The sequence below is a fragment of the Labeo rohita genome, chromosome 20, assembly GCF_022985175.1.
Source record: "Labeo rohita strain BAU-BD-2019 chromosome 20, IGBB_LRoh.1.0, whole genome shotgun sequence".
Taxonomy (NCBI): domain Eukaryota; kingdom Metazoa; phylum Chordata; class Actinopteri; order Cypriniformes; family Cyprinidae; genus Labeo; species Labeo rohita.
The window spans coordinates 24,976,568-24,997,207 of NC_066888.1; the positions used below are offsets into that span (position 1 = coordinate 24,976,568).

At 31.7% G+C, this 20,640-nt stretch overlaps 2 protein-coding genes across 2 annotated transcripts in view; both read left to right on the forward strand.

The window, feature by feature from the left end:
• The window catches only part of mpv17 (mitochondrial inner membrane protein MPV17), a 28,150-nt gene extending 14,456 nt beyond the window's left edge, over window positions 1-13,694 (forward strand). Inside the window, exons 4-8 of the mRNA XM_051137891.1 lie at window positions 105-197; window positions 3,810-3,905; window positions 12,501-12,533; window positions 12,631-12,683; window positions 13,145-13,694. Of these exons, the coding sequence (XP_050993848.1) occupies window positions 105-197; window positions 3,810-3,905; window positions 12,501-12,533; window positions 12,631-12,683; window positions 13,145-13,214 (345 nt within the window). The 3' untranslated portion in view covers window positions 13,215-13,694. The remainder of the gene's footprint in view (window positions 1-104; window positions 198-3,809; window positions 3,906-12,500; window positions 12,534-12,630; window positions 12,684-13,144) is intronic.
• Window positions 13,695-16,692: 2,998 nt separating this feature from the next.
• uts1 (urotensin 1) lies at window positions 16,693-20,270 on the forward strand. Its single transcript, XM_051137769.1, has 2 exons — window positions 16,693-17,078; window positions 18,624-20,270. Exon 2 carries the CDS (start codon window positions 18,646-18,648, stop codon window positions 19,081-19,083), a length of 438 nt encoding a protein of 145 aa, XP_050993726.1. The 5' UTR covers window positions 16,693-17,078; window positions 18,624-18,645; the 3' UTR covers window positions 19,084-20,270.
• Window positions 20,271-20,640: the final 370 nt, after the last annotated feature.

A 20,640-nucleotide genomic window follows, 5' to 3' on the forward strand; every position in this document is an offset into this window, starting at 1 on the left:
CACGGCCTCAAGATTCTGAGCTCGTGTTTATGATTGTTTACTGAAGTGTTTAAAATGCTGCACGTATGTGAGATGACTTTAGTAAAGTTTTCTGTGTTTTGAAGGGTCCAGTGGTCGGCGGATGGTACAAGGTGCTGGACAAGCTTGTTACTGGTGGTACTAAAAGTGCAGCTCTGAAGAAAATGCTGGTTGACCAGGTGAGCCATGTGCAATGTACTGCAGTCATTGTTCTTTGGGTGTATGTGAGAACTGCATGGTATACATTTTTTTTTTTTTTTTAAATAAGTTTACATATACCTTGCAGAATCTGCTAAATTAATTATTTTACCAAAATAAGAGGGATCATACAAAATGTAAGCTATTTTTTTGTTTAGTACTGACCTTAATAAGATATTTCACAAAAAAGACATGTACATACAGTCCACACAAGAAAATAATGGTTGAATTTATAAAAATGACCCTGTTCAAAAGTGTACATATACGCTTGATTCTTAATACCGTGTTTTTACCTGAATGATCCACACCTGTGTTTTTTTTGTGTTTTTTAGTGATAGTTGTTCATGAGTCACTTGTTTGTCCTGAACAATTAAACTGTTCACTGTTCTTCAGAAAAGTCTTCAGGTCACACCAATTTGTTTTTTTGTTTTTGTTTGCATTTTTGTGTATTTGAATCCTTTCCTGCAACGACTGTATGATTTTGAGATTCATCTTTTCACACTGAGGACAACTGAGGGACTCGTATGCAACTATTACAAAAGGTTAAAATGTGCAGTGATGCTTCAGAAGGAAACACAATGCATTAAGAGCCAAGGTGAAAACTTTTTAAATTTGAAGATAGGGGTAAATTTAACTTTTGTCTTCTGGGAAACAAGTAAGTATCTTCCTTTAGCTTCTGAAGAGCAGTACGAAATGAAACAAATATGTTTTTTAGGAAAAATGTACACATCTTCATTCTGTTCAAAAGTTTTCACCCCCAGCTCTTAATGCATTGTTTTTCCTTCTGGAGCATCAGTGAGCATTTGAATCTTCTGTAATAGTTGCATATGAGTCCCTCAGTTGTCCTCAGTGTGAAAAGATGGATCTCAGAATCATACAGTCATTGTTGGAAAGGGTTCAAATACACAAAAATCCTGAAAGAACCAAAGAAATTGTGGGACCTGAAAGGCAGTTTAACTGTTCAGGACAAACAAGGGACTCATGAACAACTATCACTAAACAAAAAAACAAAAACAAACAGTAGATCATTCAGGTAAACAACACAGTATTAAGAATCAAGTGTATCTAAACTTTTGAACCGGATCATTTTTATAAATTCAACTATTATTTTCTCTTGTGGACTATGTGTAAACATCTTTTATGTGAAATATCTTGTTCAGGTCAGTACTACATAAAAAATAAAATGCATTTTGTATGATCCCTCTTATTTTGGTAAAATAATTAACATTTTGCAGATTCTGCAAGGTGTATGTAAAATTTTGACCTCAACTGTATTTGTGTATTACAAGACAAAACATTGAGATCACCATCACTTTTAGATTTATTATATTTATTATATTTTATACATACACAATCCCCAAATATATGTATATTCTGAAATGAGGAGGCAAAGTGCTCAAAGTTTTTTTTTTTTTTTTTTTTTTTTAATCACATGAAAATTCATGCTCCAGACATATTTTCCTGGTTAAATAAACATTACATACACTATCAAAAAAGGGAAAAAAAACTGTTTTATATTTTTACATTAACAATGTAATCAATATTCTGTTTATTAAAGCCAAGTATGAATCTTATCAAGTTAGAGTTTTTACAAACACATTTTATTTGTGAACCTATGTTCAGCTTTTCTTTTTAATAGTTAACTTTTAACTATTTTTGATTTTTCGGATCATCAGTCATCAAAGCACAGTAAATACTGGTCACAGACATGGAGATTTACTCTAAATTTCACCAAGCTGATTGCTCACTAGAAACTCCCACAGATCATGCCATTTTAAGTCTTAAGTCTTATTTTGATGTAACAAATTGGTTACATCTAAGTGTGGAAGTTGTTTACCGTTTTTAATTAGTCTTCCCATTAAGCACACAAACACAAGAAGCGGGGTTTATCAAATGAACCAATCACAGCAGAACATAACCAGTCATATCCAATCATCCAATCATATCCTAATAGAGGCATTGCCTCCTCTCACATGACTTTCCCCCATTCATTCTCAGTTACCCCCCACCAAACTCACCGCACGCTTTTTATGGAGTCTGTTAAAACTCAATGGTCTCAGGAGAGGCGAGAGAGGTGTGTACTCCCGCTGTAACTTTACCTGCTGGTGTCGCTGTTGGACAATGAAAAACCAGTGATTTATACACTATGTAATGTTATATTTTCTGATATTGCCATTGTTTTACCTGTTCTACAGTATTAATAAAACTTACACAAAACACCAACAATAAAGTCGGACCTCAACATTCAGTTGCAAAATATCTTGAGTTATAAATGTTATAAATACATGCGTGGAAAGTTGTTCTTAAAGCTGACTGTCGTGTCTTTGTTGGGAGTATGCAGACACATGTAAAGTGCTTAGGAGCTTCTATTTATTGCTGTTGCTACGTGCTTTATCCCTTTTGGGGATCCCATCTGAGCTCTCCCTTCATGCATGTCAAGTAATCCATCCCCTGATAGGCAGTCAAACAAATGAGTGTTTGCATAAGTCATTGTTTACATGATTGGTGGAATGAATGTACAGGATGAAGCGGACAAAGGCACGCAAGACAGGCCCTCTCCCCATCACCGGATTACACCCAAACAACAGCGCTTACAACGCCAGCCTGCTCTCCCACATTTATTCAGAAAAGAGATTCAAGGGCTATTTTTAGAGACCCACTTTCTAAATTTCTAAAAGCCTGTGCGGCCAGCGAGAAGTTGTGTGTGGTTGCTTTCATCTGTGGAAATTTAATTTGGTTTTGTTGAGAGGCTTACAGTGGCTGTTAAACCTTAAAGAGGTCTTCAGATGTTATTGAGTCAGTGGATATTTCAATTAGCTATTAGGCGTGATTGATTTATAATATTTAACAAAAAGATTCCCACAGTCAAGTAGTTTTATTTAACTTTTTATACCTTTTTGCATGCATTCTCAAGGTTTTGCTTAATATCTTCCACTGTCTCTTCTTTTTTACAAAACAAAATGTCTACATAAAATAAAAATAAATGCAGTAATACTGTTGCATGTGCTTACTATAGTAATAACAATAAATAATGCATAATTACATGCAACTAACCATAAATCACACCCTCATCCTAACCCTAACTATAGAGGAAGTACATGTAATTAATTAATATTACTCCTTATACAGTACTATATAAATATATAACAAAGACACTGAAAAAAACTAAACTAAACCATAATCTTTTCCCATGCAAATGAAACTATATGTTTAACATTGTGAGCTTTGTACCTAAAAGTCAAAAGTAAAGCACATAGGCTGGTTTTAGTTTGTTTGATTGCTTTCTGTAATACATCTATTTGGGATGTCCTTTGGAAAACTACACAGGAAGGAATTGCAATGATCTAGTCGATGCATCAGTCTCTCATCGTGTCCTTGATAGCTTTCAACATGTGCTATGCATATTTCATCAGATGTGAGAATGTGCCGCAGCAGTCTATAAATTAACAATTAGGCTGGATTAGATGTATAATGGTATTTATTATGAACATTGATCTTGATTAGCCTTGTACATTTATATGTTGTCTAAAAATGAATGAGAAGGTTTCTGTAAAGTAGATAAGTGTTCTAATCTGATCTTTGTATATCCACAGGTGGGCTTTGCTCCGTGTTTCTTGGGTGCTTTTCTGGGAATATCTGGAGCGCTCAATGGACTGACTGTGGAAGAGAATGCAGCCAAACTCAAGAGGGTCAGTTTTCAGCACAAACCTGAATTAAAGTATTGTGACAATATGAAAGACTAGTATTAAAATGCAACAAAATGAGTGTTTTTCACAGAAGCTAAAATGAAAATTTTAATTTAGCCTTGTATTTTTTTTTTATTAAATTAATTATTGTTTTTTTCTTCCTCTGGCATTGATATTATAAAGAAATGCAAATATAATATAAAATAATTAAAATAATAAAAATCACTATTAAATACAGAATAATCAATATAATTATTAATTTATAAAAATATAAAATATATCAAAAATAAAATATATGAAACAGTTTGTGATATTATTTATTGTTGTATTAACACCAGCACAATTATATTAATGAAAAAAATCTTATAATTTTATGCGTAAAGGTGTTTTTCATCATCAAGTAAGCATTCTTCACAAAACTAATTTTAAAATAATTAAAATCGTTGTTAAATTCCGAATAATATAAAAAAATAAATTAATAAAATATATAAAATAATATATGAAAAATAAAAAATATTAAATATTTTGTAATATTAATTATTATTATTATTATTGTCTTATAAAATAACAAAAATTCTTATTAATGTAAAATCAGACGTAAAGGTGTTTTTTTTTTTTTTTTTTTTTTTAATCATGAAATGAGCATTTTTCACATAACCTAAAATGAAAATGCTAATTTAGCCTTGTATTGGAATAACTACAATTATAGTAATATTACTATATAAATTCATTTTATTATATTAATTATTTTATTTTTTTTCTTAATTTGGCATTGATATAAGAAAAAATACAAAATAATAAATATATAAATATAAAACAATATATAAATTATTAAATAATTAATATAAAATAATTAAAATCCCTAGTAAATTCTGAATAATCAATATAATAAATAATTTAAAAAATATTAAATATATAAAATCTAATATTTAAGTTTTGTAGTCATTTAAGTTACAAAAAGAGCTTGAATTTTTCAAAGAACCTAAAATGAAAATGCTAATTTAGCCTTATATTGGAATACTTTTTGGATTACATTCATGTTAATTTTATTATATTAATTATTATTTATTTCTTCCTCCAGAATTGATATCATAACAATTTTTAAAATCGCTATTATATACAGAATAGTCAATTTAATAATGAGTTAATAAAAATAGAAAATACAATATATTAAAGATAAAATATATTAAATATTTTTTAATATTAATTATTGTTACCGTTTTATAAAATAACAATAATTGCTGTTAATGTAAAATCACTATTAAACACCCAAAGTCATTTAAGTTACATAAACAGACTGGCATGAAAAGACTGGCATGTTTTTTATCCCAAAGTGCCCTTGCTGCCAATGTACATATTGAAACTTCATCAGTAGTCCTGAAAGTCCACTCTCACACCATCCCTTATATTGGCACGCCATAATTAGAGGGTATTTCCGCTGATGGAGGGATGAAGGGACGGAGGGACGGAGGGCTGCAAGGAGTGACTCATGGGCTTGTAGGAACAACGGTTGACGCAGCATTGTCTCTGAGTCCTGCCATCAATTATTTATGTAGGAAAGGTGTCCGAGTTAAAATGAGACTGAAAGGTCAGTCACCTAAATGTCAGAAAAGACAGAAAGCTAATGATAAATGCGCTCATTAACCCAAACGGAAGAAATGCGAGCTGAAAGCCAATCACTAAAAAACACCTTTAGTGATGCTCCTCAGCGGCTCGACTTAAAGAATACCTGATCCATTGAAACATGTTTTGTACCTGTTGGTTATTAGCAGCGCTGTTTTCGGTTTAAACGGGTCCTGTGGTGCTGATTAAAACTGATCAAAACATTCTAAACAAACTCCACCTTTATAATGACTATAGGTCAGACAAGAGTGACAGATCACAGTTCGGATGCTCCTCGCAGTAGTGCCCTTTAAAACAGAACTAAACGACACTCTGCTGCTGGAATGGCAGCTTTTTGACGCTCATTAGGCGGTAGCTTAGTGGTTCGGGCTCTGCTGGAGTAATGGAAAGGTCATGGGTTTGATCTCAGGTTGGAATGGCCTGTGAATTGGACAGTTCACGTGTGAACCGGTGTTCTGATTGTGTCTAAGGCACTTAACCCAGAGGGTGTCTCCAGGGAAACTGGGCTTCGCTTAGTGAACTGAATGTCGCTTTAGATCAGATGCACCTGCTGCTAAATGAAAAAAAACCTTGACCTCATCTGGATTTTTCAATGGATGATGCCATTATCCAACCATCAATATAATGTCTTTTTCTTTTCTGTTTTTTTTTTTTTTTTTTTTTTTTTTTTTTTTTTTTGGTGATTGTTTATTTGTTTTTGATTTTTTTTTTTTTTCTTCTCTTCCCTTTTATTTTTTTTTCTGTTTCCTTGTTTTTCTTTTTTTGTTTTTTTATTTCTGATTCTTTCTTTTTTTCTTTCTTTCTTTCTTTCTTTGTCTTTCTTTTCTTTTTACATTTCTTTTTGTTATTTCATATTCTTGTTTGCTTCTTTCTTTGTTTTTCTCTTTCTCTTTTTCTTATTTTTTTCTTATATATTTTTATTTTTTATTTTTGATTCTTTCGTTCTTTTTTCCTTTTTGCATCTTTTCTTCTTTCACATTTTTGTTTGCTTCTTTCTTTTCTGTTCTTGTTGTTTTGTTTTTCTTTTTTTCTTTTTTCTTTCTTTCTTTCTTTCTTTCTTTTTCTTTTTACATCTTTTCTTTTTCTTATTTCTTGTTCTTGTTTGCTTCTTTTTGTTTTTCTCTTTTCCTTTTTTTCTCTAATTCTTTCTTTCCTTTTTCTTTTTGTTCACATTTTTTTCTTTTTCTTAGATTCTTTTTTCTGTTTGCATCTTTTCTTCTTTCACATTTTTGTTTGCTTCCTTTCTGTTCTTGTCTGTTTTTTTCTTTCTTTCTTTCTTTCTTTCTTTCTAAATCTTTTTTCTTTCTTTTTTCCTTTCTTTTTCTTTGTATTTTTTTCCTTCTGATTCTTTCTTTCTTTCCTTTTTCTGTACTTTTTACAGTACCACTTTTTTGTTCTATTTTTTTTTACATCTTTTCTTTTTCTTATTTCATGTTCTTCTGTTTGCTTATTTATTTTCTTCTTTGTTTTTCTCTTTTCTTTTCTTTTTCTCAGATTCTTTCCTTCCTTTGTTCACTTTTCTTTCTTTCTTTCTTTCTTTCTTTCTTTCTTTCTTTCTTTCTTTCTTTCTCTTTCTTTCTTTCTTTCTTTCTTTCTTTCTCTTTCTTTTTCTTTCTTTCTTTTTTAGAATCTTTCTTATTCTTTCTTTCCTTTTACGTCTTTTCTTTTTTTTCATGTTCTTTTGTTTGCTTCTTTTCTTTTCTTGTTTTTTTCTTTGTTTATTTCTGTTTCTTTCTTTTTTTTAAATTTTAAATCTCAGATTTTTTGTAATTTCTTTTTATTCTTTTTTTCTTTATTTCTGATTCTTTTATTTCAGATTCTTTCTTTCCTTTTTCTTTCCTTTTACTTCTTTGTTCACATTTTGTTCACATTCTTTTCTTTCTTTCTTTCTTTTTCTTTCTTTCTTTTTTTCTTTTTCTTAGAATTTTCCAGATTTTTTTGTTTCTTTCTTTCCTTTTTACATCTCTCTTCTTTTTCTTCATGTTCTTTTGTTTGCTTCTTTCTTTTCTTTTCTCGTTTTCTTTTCTTTGTTTTTTTTAGTGTTTTCTTTCTTTCTTTCTTTCTTTCTTTGTCTTTCTTTTCTTTTTACATTTCTTTTTGTTATTTCATATTCTTGTTTGCTTCTTTCTTTGTTTTTCTCTTTCTCTTTTTCTTATTTTTTTCTTATATATTTTTATTTTTTATTTTTGATTCTTTCGTTCTTTTTTCCTTTTTGCATCTTTTCTTTATTCACATTTTTGTTTGCTTCTTTCTTTTCTGTTCTTGTTGTTTTGTTTTTCTTTTTTTTTTTTTTTTTCTTTCTTTCTTTCTTTCTTTCTTTTTCTTTTTACATCTTTTCTTTTTCTTATTTCTTGTTCTTGTTTGCTTCTTTTTGTTTTTCTCTTTTCCTTTTTTTCTCTAATTCTTTCTTTCCTTTTTCTTTTTGTTCACATTTTTTTCTTTTTCTTAGATTCTTTTTTCTGTTTGCATCTTTTCTTCTTTCACATTTTTGTTTGCTTCCTTTCTGTTCTTGTCTGTTTTTTTCTTTCTTTCTTTCTTTCTTTCTTTCTTTCTAAATCTTTTTTCTTTCTTTTTTCCTTTCTTTTTCTTTGTATTTTTTTCCTTCTGATTCTTTCTTTCTTTCCTTTTTCTGTACTTTTTACAGTACCACTTTTTTGTTCTATTTTTTTTTACATCTTTTCTTTTTCTTATTTCATGTTCTTCTGTTTGCTTATTTATTTTCTTCTTTGTTTTTCTCTTTTCTTTTCTTTTTCTCAATTCTTTCCTTCCTTTGTTCACTTTTCTTTCTTTCTTTCTTTCTTTCTTTCTTTCTCTTTCTTTTTCTTTCTTTCTTTTTTAGAATCTTTCTTATTCTTTCTTTCCTTTTACGTCTTTTCTTTTTTTTCATGTTCTTTTGTTTGCTTCTTTTCTTTTCTTGTTTTTTTCTTTGTTTATTTCTGTTTCTTTCTTTTTTTTAAATTTTAAATCTCAGATTTTTTGTAATTTCTTTTTATTCTTTTTTTCTTTATTTCTGATTCTTTTATTTCAGATTCTTTCTTTCCTTTTTCTTTCCTTTTACTTCTTTGTTCACATTTTGTTCACATTCTTTTCTTTCTTTCTTTCTTTCTTTCTTTCTTTCTTTCTTTCTTTCTTTCTTTTTCTTAGAATTTTCCAGATTTTTTTGTTTCTTTCTTTCCTTTTTACATCTCTCTTCTTTTTCTTCATGTTCTTTTGTTTGCTTCTTTCTTTTCTTTTCTCGTTTTCTTTTCTTTGTTTTTTTAGTGTTTTCTTTCTTTCTTTCTTTCTTTCTTTCTTTTTCTTTCTTTTTTCTTTTTCTTTTCCTTTTATTTTGTTTGCTTTTCTTTTTTCCTTTGTTTTTCTTTTCTTTCTTTTTCTTATTTTTTTTTGTTTCTGATTCTTTCTTTCCTTTTTCTGTTTTTACTTCTATTTCTTTGTTCACATTTATCTTCCTTCCTTCCTTCCTTCCTTCCTTTCTATGAACTGGATTTGTGTCCTTTCCATACATACTGTATTTTTATTAATTGATCAGAAACAAATAATTGAATGTAAATTTTTTTTCAGTTCAGTTTAAAGTGTACAATTTCTGTGCCAGTAGCCAGAAGTTTTCCAATTAAAATAAAAAAATAAATTAATTAAAAACAACAACAACCAAAATACACACATCCTTAAGGAAAGAAAATTAAATGTTAGTCATTTAATATAATTGTTCAATTATTTTTAATTTATATAATACATACACAATACCTTAATATAACACATTATATTTCATAAAAATACACAAGAAGTCTGCAGTAATTCAACAAAACTTTACCCACACTTTATAGAAGTGTGTGCAACTGGCCAAGAAATCACTAAAACCATTTGTGTTGCCTGCATAGTCTGTGGAGTGAGGTTAAATGCCATCTCCCCACTTACTACTTTATCCTACTTTAACAAATAACACCAAGTGCAGCAACATCATCATCAGGTGTTAGTCTAGAGAGTCAACTAACTGTTGATATTGGATTGAAAGGTTAAGTGCGCATTAGCTCGCAGAAAATCTAAGATTAGAACCAACACCTCATCCGCAAATTATTGTTCTCATCATGAGCCATTTGACGCTTTATAACCTGCGACTATAACAGAGAGATCACTGTCATAATGAAGTGACAAGAATGCAGTGCATTTGTGTCTCCAGGGTTGTTCTGAACAACTGCCTGCAGCTTTTCTACCAGTGGCCAGTTTCCAGGGCATACAGGATTTGGCTGTTCTTTGATGTTGCTCACTTCTAAAGATATAGCATATTAGCATCCCTGTTGTGTTCTGTGTCTTTGTGTATTCAAAACAGTCCAAAAAATGAAAAAAAAACCCGCTCTGTTCCTGAGGGGCTAAACTCCTGTGACGTCAAGCTCAGGAAAAATAATATAATGACGTCTCAGCCCCGCGGTAGTTTCACCCCAGGTGGCCGGTGCCTTGTTCGTTCTTAATTAGAAACTGTTAAGGCAAAGAGTACAAACAGAAAGAACACAAGTTTCTAATACTGGCTTCTTTTACACACACAATCTCACTAAGTTGACCTTTCAAAAGATGGCACTAGCAGGGAAAGGGCCCTCGTGTTCCAGATGACTTGATTTTTATATGGCAAAGGGAAAGGAGGTGTTGGCTTGCGCTTGATGCGGTGGGACTGAGCTTTTACAGCGCTTTAAGGGAACCGTGAGCTCTCGCTGCCTGAGTGGAGCCCTTTAGGCTGGGTTTAGGTACCAGCAACATTAGTCATGACATGATGAAAGCACGAATGAACATGTAACGAGCTCTTTTGTGTCTGGATAACAGAAGCTTCAAATGATGAGGATAAAAAGGAATTATAACCACTTAGAGGGAAGTTTTTACTTCAGATATTTCAATCCAATTAGTTAAATCACTCGAGATATATATATATATATATGTTTTTTTTTTTTGTTTTTTTAATTAACGTTTTTGAAAGATTTGCTCATCAAGATTGCATTTATTTGAGCAAAAATAAAGAAAAAAAACAGTAGTATTGTGGAATATTATTTAATATACTTTCAAATATAATTTATTCCTCTGATTCAAAGCTGAATTTTTTTCAGCAATATTACTCCAGTTTTTAGTGTCATATGATCATTCAGAAATCACTTTAATATGCTGATTTATTATCAGTGTTGGAAACAGTTGTGCTGCTTAATATTTTTTGGAAACTGTGATAATTTTATACGATTTTTTTTGGTGAATAAACAGTTAAAAAGAACAGCATTTATTCAAAATAGAAATCTTTTCTAACAATATAAGTCTTTACTATCACTATCAGTTTAACACACCCTTTATGAATAAAAGTATTTACTTCTTTTAAAAAAGGAAAGAAAAAAATTACTGACCCCAATAATTTTGAACAGTAGTGTATATTATTACAATGTAAATAAATGCTGTTCTTTTTAACTTTTTATTCATCAAAGAATTCTAGAATGGCACTGAAGACTGTAGTAATGATGCTAAAAAGTCATCTTTGCATCACAGAAATAAATTATATTTTAAAGTATATTAAAATAGAAACCAGTATTTTAAATTCCAATAATATTTCACAATAATACTGTTTTTTTCTGTATTTTGGATCAAATAAATGCAGCCTTGATGAGCAGAAGAGACTTCTATAAAAAAAACAAAAAACATTACAAACCTTACTGATTCAAAACTTTTGAGTTATTTTAGATTTTAGACTTATCTATCTATCTATCTATCTATCTATCTATGGTCTGTTCTTTGATTAAAATTCAAATCTAACATCGAATTAATTACACAGTGTGGCAATTAAGTAATCTAATTATTCACATATTAATCGCACATCAAATTTGGACAAGAAATTTTCCACAAAAAATAATTTAAAGCCATTATTTTATTTATATAGATTTTTTTATTAATATCTAGTAAATATTAGGAAATATTTTTAATGAAATTATATTCTAAATAAAAAACTAAAACTGCCAGGAGATGGCAGTAAAAGTCTTAATAAATAAGTCATTGAGTCATTCATTCATTTGATTTGTTCAAGCTGCTAATTCATTCAGGAATTAAGTAAATTGTGAAATTGTGTGTTGTTTGCAGATGCACAACACTTCTGCTGTGGCTTTAATAGCTAATATTTGCATTGGCAAAACAGCAAAAACAGGCAATATTGTGTTTAAAATATAACACAATATTAACTTCTTATTTAGGCTACTGAACTGTTGTATAAGATTATATTTGCACTCGTGCTATTCGGGACAAAAACAGCACTTGTGTGATATTGCTCTCAATAAATATTCGACCAAAACTCATACAGCAGCATTTCTTTGGCCTGATATCCTAAATTTTAGGGTCATATAACTGCATTTATTGTTGCCCTGCATCATGTTTGTCAACAGTCAACTGTGAAATGTAAGATGACATACAGGTCTGGGGGCATGGAGGGTATATATTTTATATATTTAAAAAAAATTAAAGTGTAATTTATTTCTGTGAAGTCAGAATTTTCAGCTACTTTTCTGAAAACCATATACATATAAAGGATTCTTTGATGAATAGAAAAGTAAATAATACAAGGCATTTTTGGTATTGTTGGCTCTCATGGTCCTAATTTGGGTCTTTGCAACAGAATGATTCATTTTAATTGCATGAATCATAATTTGGTATTAAGGTGCTCACATAGTCCTTCAGCTTATGCTTGAAGAAATGTCAATTTGCTCAAAATATTACAAGGAACATTAGATAGGAGCAAGCAGCAGGGTCAGAAACGCTTATAATATTTCATTACATTTTTACTTAAGAGTTACGAAATTTTCCTAAAAATAATTAATTAGAACTAAGCTTTTTTTTATACCGTTTCTGAATAAAATGTGTGTATATTCCTTCAGTCAGACTGTGCATTTATGAGTAATAAAAATAATGATAAAATAATATATTTTTTTAAATAATGTGCTTGCATTTTTCATATCCCAATAGGACTACATGGATGCCTTGATCTCCAATTACTATGTAAGTGTTTTCCTGCTGTGCTTTTCCCCTCTTTCTTTCTTTTTTTCAGTTCATTCAGTAATGTTCTATTTAATGCAACGTCTATTTATTTCTTCAGCTTTGGCCGCCGGTGCAGATCGCCAATTTTTATTTCATCCCTCTCCACCACAGGTAAGGCTCTGATTTGAAAAACCACGCTTTTTAGCCTGAAAAGTCAAGTGATCATTGATAATGATAATGCATCCATTGCAGCAGGGCACTAATCCAGCAGTGCTGGAGATTTAAGGGCGTCACTGAGTAAAGAACGTACAGGACGTGCCTCAGCAACACAGTCTGCGACACGGCAGCATTATGAAAGCTTATTAAAAAGGGGGAAGCTGAGAAATTTTTGAAATACTTTTTAATTAGGCATTTAATTAGGCACTCATTTTCATTTCGACTATTGGGATTTGTGTGTTGTTTGATGTTACTGCTTTCTGGCACCTTAACTTTCACAGTGGGATTAACTGTCTATCTATATCTCTCTATATATATGCTGTGTATATACACACACCTGAAAATCATCTGGATTTGTATTGTTTTTTTGTATTTATATTTTAAGACATAAATGTGATATTGCTTGTGTTTTTCAGATTGGCTGTTGTTCAGGTTGTGGCTGTAGCCTGGAACTCTTACCTCTCATGGAAAGCCAATAAGATTTAATGAGACTGACCACTACCTCACACACAGGAACATTTTTGTTTGTAGTTTTTTAACAGTTGATCTTTAGCAAATGTATTAACACACACACGTGCACAAAACTAACAGATAAAGTTTGCACAACCAAGTCAAAGCTGAAAGTAATTTAGATTTCTGACATTTTATTAACCTCTGAAATTAATGCCATTTGTGATTATAGATTCTGAAAAGAATTTATATTAATTCTGTACATTTGATTTTGATGTCTATTTTTTACCAGTGTTTAGATGGTGTATTATGGTCAATAACTAAGAACAGCAGGCCTGTTACAGGATGTGACTCCATTTTGAGTCATTTTTTGTCTTCTGTGGTCACAGTGATTAAATTAAGGAACATGTGATTGACAGAAGTGGAGTTGTGGATCTTATGTCTTCTACTAGGTCATTGCATTGAGTATCACAATACAGTACTGTGTATAAAATAAATATTTCACAAAAGCCAGAATATGATTTCCTTTATTTCTAATGTATTTTACAACTACTTTATAACTCAAAGTGCTGAAAAATCATGAAAAATTCAAGAACATAAAAATAATGCATTACATTTAAACACCACATAACACATCACCCTAAATTATAAGCCAAAGAATACAAATGAATACAAAACGTCTTTAAAATTAGACTGATTAGTAGTGATTCTAGTTTCAATAGGCAAGCCATTCCATAATCTAGACCCTACATTCTTCATAAAAATATCACTCATACCTAAATCTCCTGGAAATATATGTGACCCTGGCTCCACAAAACCAGCCTTAAGTAAGCACGGGTATATTTGTAGCAACAGCCAAAAATACAAAATTATAGATTTTTTTTTTTTATGCCAAATAATAGGATATTAAGTAAAGATGTTCCATTAAGATATTTTGTAAATTTCCTATCATAAATATATAAAAAATTATTTTTTAAATTTGTAATATGCATTGCTAAGAATGTCATTCGGACGATTTTAAAGGTGATTTTCTCATTATTTCGATTTTTTTGCACCCTCAGATTCTGTATTTCAAACAGTTGTCCAAATATTGTCCTATCATAACAAACTGTACATCAATGGAAAGCTTATTTATTCTGCTTTCAGATGTATAAATCTCATTTTTTTTTATAAACAAATTGTCCCTTATGACTGGTTTTGTGGTCCAGGGTCACATATCTGTGTAAAACACATGACTAAGACAGTAAATCATATTAGGGTTGGGTAAAAAATATTGATTTCTCAATTTTAATCGAGTCTCATTTTTACGAAACAGTACCAATTCTTAAAGCTGCAGTCCATAACTTTTTTGTGTGTTCAAAATTTACAAAAAAGTGTATATAATAAGCAAGTACTGTATGAATCCATTTTCCAAACCCTGTTTTTGACATCACTACGGTACACCTAAAATAAGTTTTTATATTTGGACTATTCCAATAAATCACAATTTGAAGTTTGTGGTTTGTTTCTTTTGATATGAAACAAAGTCTTAGATTTCAAATTATGTGCATTTTATTACTGTATTCAAACAATAAATACTGTTATGGCGCTGTTTCATGTGGAGTGACGGATCGCTTGTAGCGCCTCAGTTCAAGTGAAGCGTCACACCTGATCGTCTCCTCCGCTTTAATACCAATTTCAGCATGAAATAAACATGAATAAACATCAGAAGGTATGTTCAAAGAAAGTACAACTTACCGAAACCCGTATCCTGTCTCATGTAATCGCTCAATCAGTGTTTCACGGCACAAAGACGTGAATAAAACAGCTTGTAAACAATGTCACGTCATGTAATATTTACTTCAGAAAACACATACTAGGTGAGCATAAAATGGTTAGTCAGACAGAAAAATGAACTCAACTCTAGAGAAGAGCATTTCGTTAAAATGTGCTTCATTCATCGTTCTGTTCTTCAATATTTAAGTTTTTATGACACCATTTAAATGTTTATATTTCAAAAACAACTAGAGTACACTGTAAAAAACAATTTGCTAAGTCAACTTAAAATAATTTGTAACCTGGCTGCCTTAAAATTTTAAGTTCAGTCAACTCAAAAACAGTTTATTCAACTTGAAATGTTAAATTATACTAAGTGACAACTTGGATATTTGACTTGAATCAACTTAAAATTTTAAGGCAGCTGGGTTACTTACCCATCTGTTAAGTTTAGCAAACACAAATATCTAAGTTGTTACTTAGTACAACTTAACATTTCAAGTTGACTAAACTTATTTTAGTTGACTGAACTTAAAATTTTAAGGCAGCAGGGTAACAAATTATTTTAAGCTGACTCAACAAATTGTGTTTTTTATTTTTTACAGTGTACAAATATATAACTGTAACTTTATTATTATAAAATAAGTGTAATTTAAGCATTTGTATACAAATGAGGTAATTTTAATCTTAAGTATTATAGTAATGTAGTACCAACTGACTGTCGTGTATATTTTGCAGCATTAGTTAAGAGAATATTTTTTCCTTGATAAAATTTGACGTGTACTGTACCTTATATATCCTAAAGCATCGATGTTGAATCAAAACGAGTTGGAAATCGAATCAAATCGCAAGCTTGAATCAGAATCGAATCGTCAAATTTGCCAAAACCCAGCCCTATCAATTACGTCTTATTTTTGCATTTCTGTGTCTGAATCTTGTTAACCCATTATAGACTCATCTTCACATCATGTACTTTAGCAAATTGTTGCATAGTCTGTATTTCAAAACAAACAGCTGATGTTGAAAACTTGCCCTGAATTTACAGTTTATCTAGCACAATGTTGAACCAATAGACCCTGTTTTCTTTGCTGCCCATGCCAATAGGATGTAGGGCGGCTGTTCCTCAGCTTGACTGCAATTCACAGCTTCAGCCTGCAGATCAGCTTTTTGAGAAGACAAAGCTGTCACTGGATAACTAATGTATCTGCTAACTGTCATCCCTCCAAAAACATCAAATCACACCTACTGTTATTAAGAAATATATTGGCTCTGTCTATATTTGTCTCTGCAGGAAGGTAAAGCCATGTTTAGGATTTTCCTTCGACAGCGTGTCAGGCTTATATAAATATCTCAGCATGTCCAGCTAATGCTTCGTCACTCAAGGGAATTGACGGCTAGCCAGAAACAATAGTCAACAGTGACTAAACCTCTGCATCTGGCTGTTCTCAGCCACGCTTTAAAACATGTTATTTTACAGTCAGAAAGCATTTGAAATCATGGTGTATGTTTACACATAGGATTAATGTCAGTATTATAATAACTTGAGGTTTTCAAATGTACTTCTAATACTGTGAATGGGTCATATCTATCTATCTATCTATCTATATGAGCCAATGAATGAAGTATGGCTGCGCCTTGAAGAATTTCAGCACCTTGGACAGAGACGGAGGCTTCGCGTCCCCGTTGCGCGCTTCTGCTCTCCTCCTGACCACAAATGAGCAGCCATGCAGAAATCCATCACGACAGCAGTTCCTTAGCTCACTTTGCTCAGGTGCATTTGAAAACAAGTGATTTTAAAGTCAAAGGACCAGTAGAACCATTAACCGATCACATGTTTGTTACAACTTCGGATTGTCTTTGATACCAAGTTAATGACTTTGCAACAGCATTAGGATGATCGTTTGTGATGGAAAACTTTGGAGAGACAAACAAACGTCTCACTTCGTCCTTCGGATCTACAGCTCCTTTACTCCACTCTTCGTTTCACTTCAGAATTGCCTCATTTACAAGCAGTTTATGCAGCTCGACTGACGTCAATGGAGCGGTGTGTGATGTATATAACCATTGAGCTCCAGGAGCTCCACTCCAGTCTGTCTGCAAACACTCTTCCTTACAAGTACTTTTGAAGCAACAGAAGACGACCGAGTAAGTTACCTTATCTGACTTGCTTTCAACTTCTTGATTGAGGCCATTCAAGCTTAGATGTTAGTGTTGATGTTATACAGGACTGTCGTTACTGTTCATTCAGTGAGTATGTGACGTCTGATTTCAAGATTCGGTTTATGCAGCTATTAGAGTAGATAAAGTTTTAATTTAGTTGATGGTTTTTACGCATTTTTTAAAACAATTATTTATTACGATAGTGGTATGACCATCATAGTTATTTAACCGAACAGTGACTATGTTTGTGCTTTGCTTTTATTCAGTATTTTTTTTGTGTGTGTTTTGATATTTATTTGCTTTATAAACGAGTTCAGATGCGATTTTTATAACTCTTCACCGATATTACCTAAAGAAACGATTTATATTTTTATATATTAAAGTCAAAGTCAATTTTTCTAATCTTTAACGACAAATAACCAACTCTTGCTTTGGTAACTAATATTAATAGTATTTTATTAGTTTATTTACTTTATTAGTATTTGTTAATTTTATAATTCATACTAGTATTTTTACTACAAAACGAACTCTTTATTTTTTTACTCATATAAATAATAACATTTTAAAATCTTTATATTATTTATAATACTGATTTTAAATATATATATTAATATTAATTTATATTGGCACTTTTATATTTACTAAAATATTTTAAAATGTATATACTTGATATAAAAATAAAAAACATCTAATTTCATAATCTCGATTTTGTAATTTATATTAGCACTTTTACGTAATATTTACTAAAAATAAACTTTTTATATACACGATTAAAAAAAACAATACACAGTCAATACACTTTTACTTTATTTACTTGATTTTACAAAAACATACGAAACAAGTTATTTCATAATTTTGTCATTTTTATTTGCACTTTTATAATTATACTTATTAAATAAATACAAAATATTCTAACATATTAAATATATTTAAGTATAAGAAGTATAAAAAATAACTCGTTTTGAATTTTGTAATTTATTTAAGCACTATGAATATTTACTAAAATAGTTAATAATTTACTAAAACTTTTTAGATTAATCTTGATTTTACAAATCACAAAAATGTGACCCTGGACCTGGTATATTTGTAGCAATAGCCAAAAATACATCGTATCGATGTTTCTTTTATGCCAAAACATTAGGATATTAAATGCAGATCATGTTCTGTGAAGATATTCTGTAAATTTTCTAACGTAAATATATCAAAACTTAATTTCGGATAAGTAATATGCATTGCTAAGAACTTCATCTGGACAACTTTAAAGGCGATTTTCTCAATATTTAGAATTTTTTTTTTTTTTGCACTCTCAGATTCCAAAAAATGTCCTATCCTAAGAAACCATATATTATGTATAAATCTAAATTTTTAAAAATTGACCCTTATGACTGATTTTGTGGTTCAGGGTCACAAATAACTCGTTTCGTAATCTCATTTTTATATTTTAAACTTTTGCCGTGTTGTTGTGCACTAAACTTTTGTTTTGAATCGAATGCGCTCCGCTGTAGTAACACACCTGGCTGTTTTCCTCAGGAAGCGCTCGGCTGTGTCCAGCATGAAGCCCGTCCCTTTGGTCCTGCTCATTACTTCAGTCTTACTGACCACCCACGTCCCGCTGAGCACCTGTCGACCCCGCGATGTGAGCCTCATGAACAACCAGCTAGACGACGTGCTCTTAAACAGGGCTGGAGACGACGCCGTGTCCTACCTCGTGGGCGAAAAACTCCTTCAATACCTGCAAAGAAACCTCGGAGCGCAGAAAGCAAGCGGTGTCCTGCACCTCCCGCACTTCCCCACGGCGCAGCTGCGATCACCACACGAGGACAACAGCTTAGAGGAGCTCACGGAGTTTTCCAAACGGAACGACGACCCTCCGATCTCCATCGACCTCACCTTCCACCTGCTGAGAAACATGATCGAAATGGCGCGGATCGAGAATCAAAGGGAACAGGCGGAACTGAACCGCAAATATCTAGATGAGGTTGGGAAGTAGCTGTAGCTCAATGATGATGCTTTCAATCGGCGAGTAAAGAACAAGCTCAATGCACTCTTTCACATCCCCCAACTCTCGCTAAAGCATATGACATTCACCGATGCCTCCTGCTCGACCCACACTCTTAGAAATAAAGGTTCTTCAGTGGTTCCTTGCCACTGCAAAGAACCTCCTTCTCCTTCTTGAGGTTCTTTGGAGTTCTTCAGATCAGGCTATTGGTTTCTGGGTTCCAACATGAACAACACTTGTGGCATCAGGGTTATGTGGAACCTTTATTTTTAAGAGTGACATCTATCTGTTCACCAGAAGAGTTTCTGGTGACCTGCTGCTGTCTCCATCACCTCTGGACCATTTCGAAACCAGGAACCACAAAAGCCACAACAGACCTACCGGGACCTTGAATCACTGCCCATGGCAGGGTGGTTCGCATGTAACCAAATCAAGAATCGAATCAACCTACAATTGACTGGTGCCCTTTGAGTGTTTACAGTTATTGGCCTCCTAATTAAACTCCTTAATTGGCATCTATGGTATAAAGAATCTCTAACATTTATAGTGGTTCTATAGATTAATAAAATGTTCCTCACACTATGAACGAAATGGTTTGACTAAAAGGTTCTTCGGGGAACCGAAATTGCTGTGAATTGCTGTTGAAAACCCTCTTTATTTTTCTTAAAACATTAAGAAGTATTACTAAACTATTACAAGTCCTGCTAATTATTATTGAGCAACCAGTTCAATAGTATAATAATAGAGTTCGCATCAGTATCGCTCACTTGAATGAGAGTTGTTCTCAATGAAGGCCATCGTAAAGAGTCATTTTTGTTCTGCTGGTTTGGTTGCACCCTCTTGCTTTGCCGACGAGAGTGTTCCCATGCTATACTTTGGTAATAATGCCAATATTTACCAGATGCTCACTGTATACTAAGTGCAAAAGTATGTTCTCCTTACATGGTGGGAAACGATGATCTGTAGCACTTCAACCAAGAGGCTTACCCACATTTTGTGACAATAATGTTGGACAATATTACAAAGTGCTTGAGATATACTGTACATTGTATATTGCTTATCATTATGTAAATTACATATTATATTGCACCTAAATGCATAAACATGACTTTGTATTTTGAACATGGATCTGCAGAAATAAATGAGACTACATGCCTTTTACAAGTAACTGCAAACATGTAAACCTTATTATCACCCATTCAAATCACAGCAGACACAGGTTTAAAGGAAGCCAGCAGCACTGACATTTACACAGGCGTTAACGTAACACAGAACATGAAAACACAAGTCGAGAGTAACAGGTGAGATGCCAATTGCCAAGAAATTGCTGTACATTCTTTTGAAATGTTAAATGAAAAAAAGCTTTTTTACATGTGATACTACTAGCTGAACTAGGTAGTGATTTATTATTATCATTATTTTTAAATAAGGCAACTTAAGGTTGAGTGTATTTTTTTAGATTAATTTAAATTATTAGCCAGTCTGTGTCATATAAATCATTTACCACTTTTAATGAAAATATTGTACGAAGCATCTTTATTTGAAATG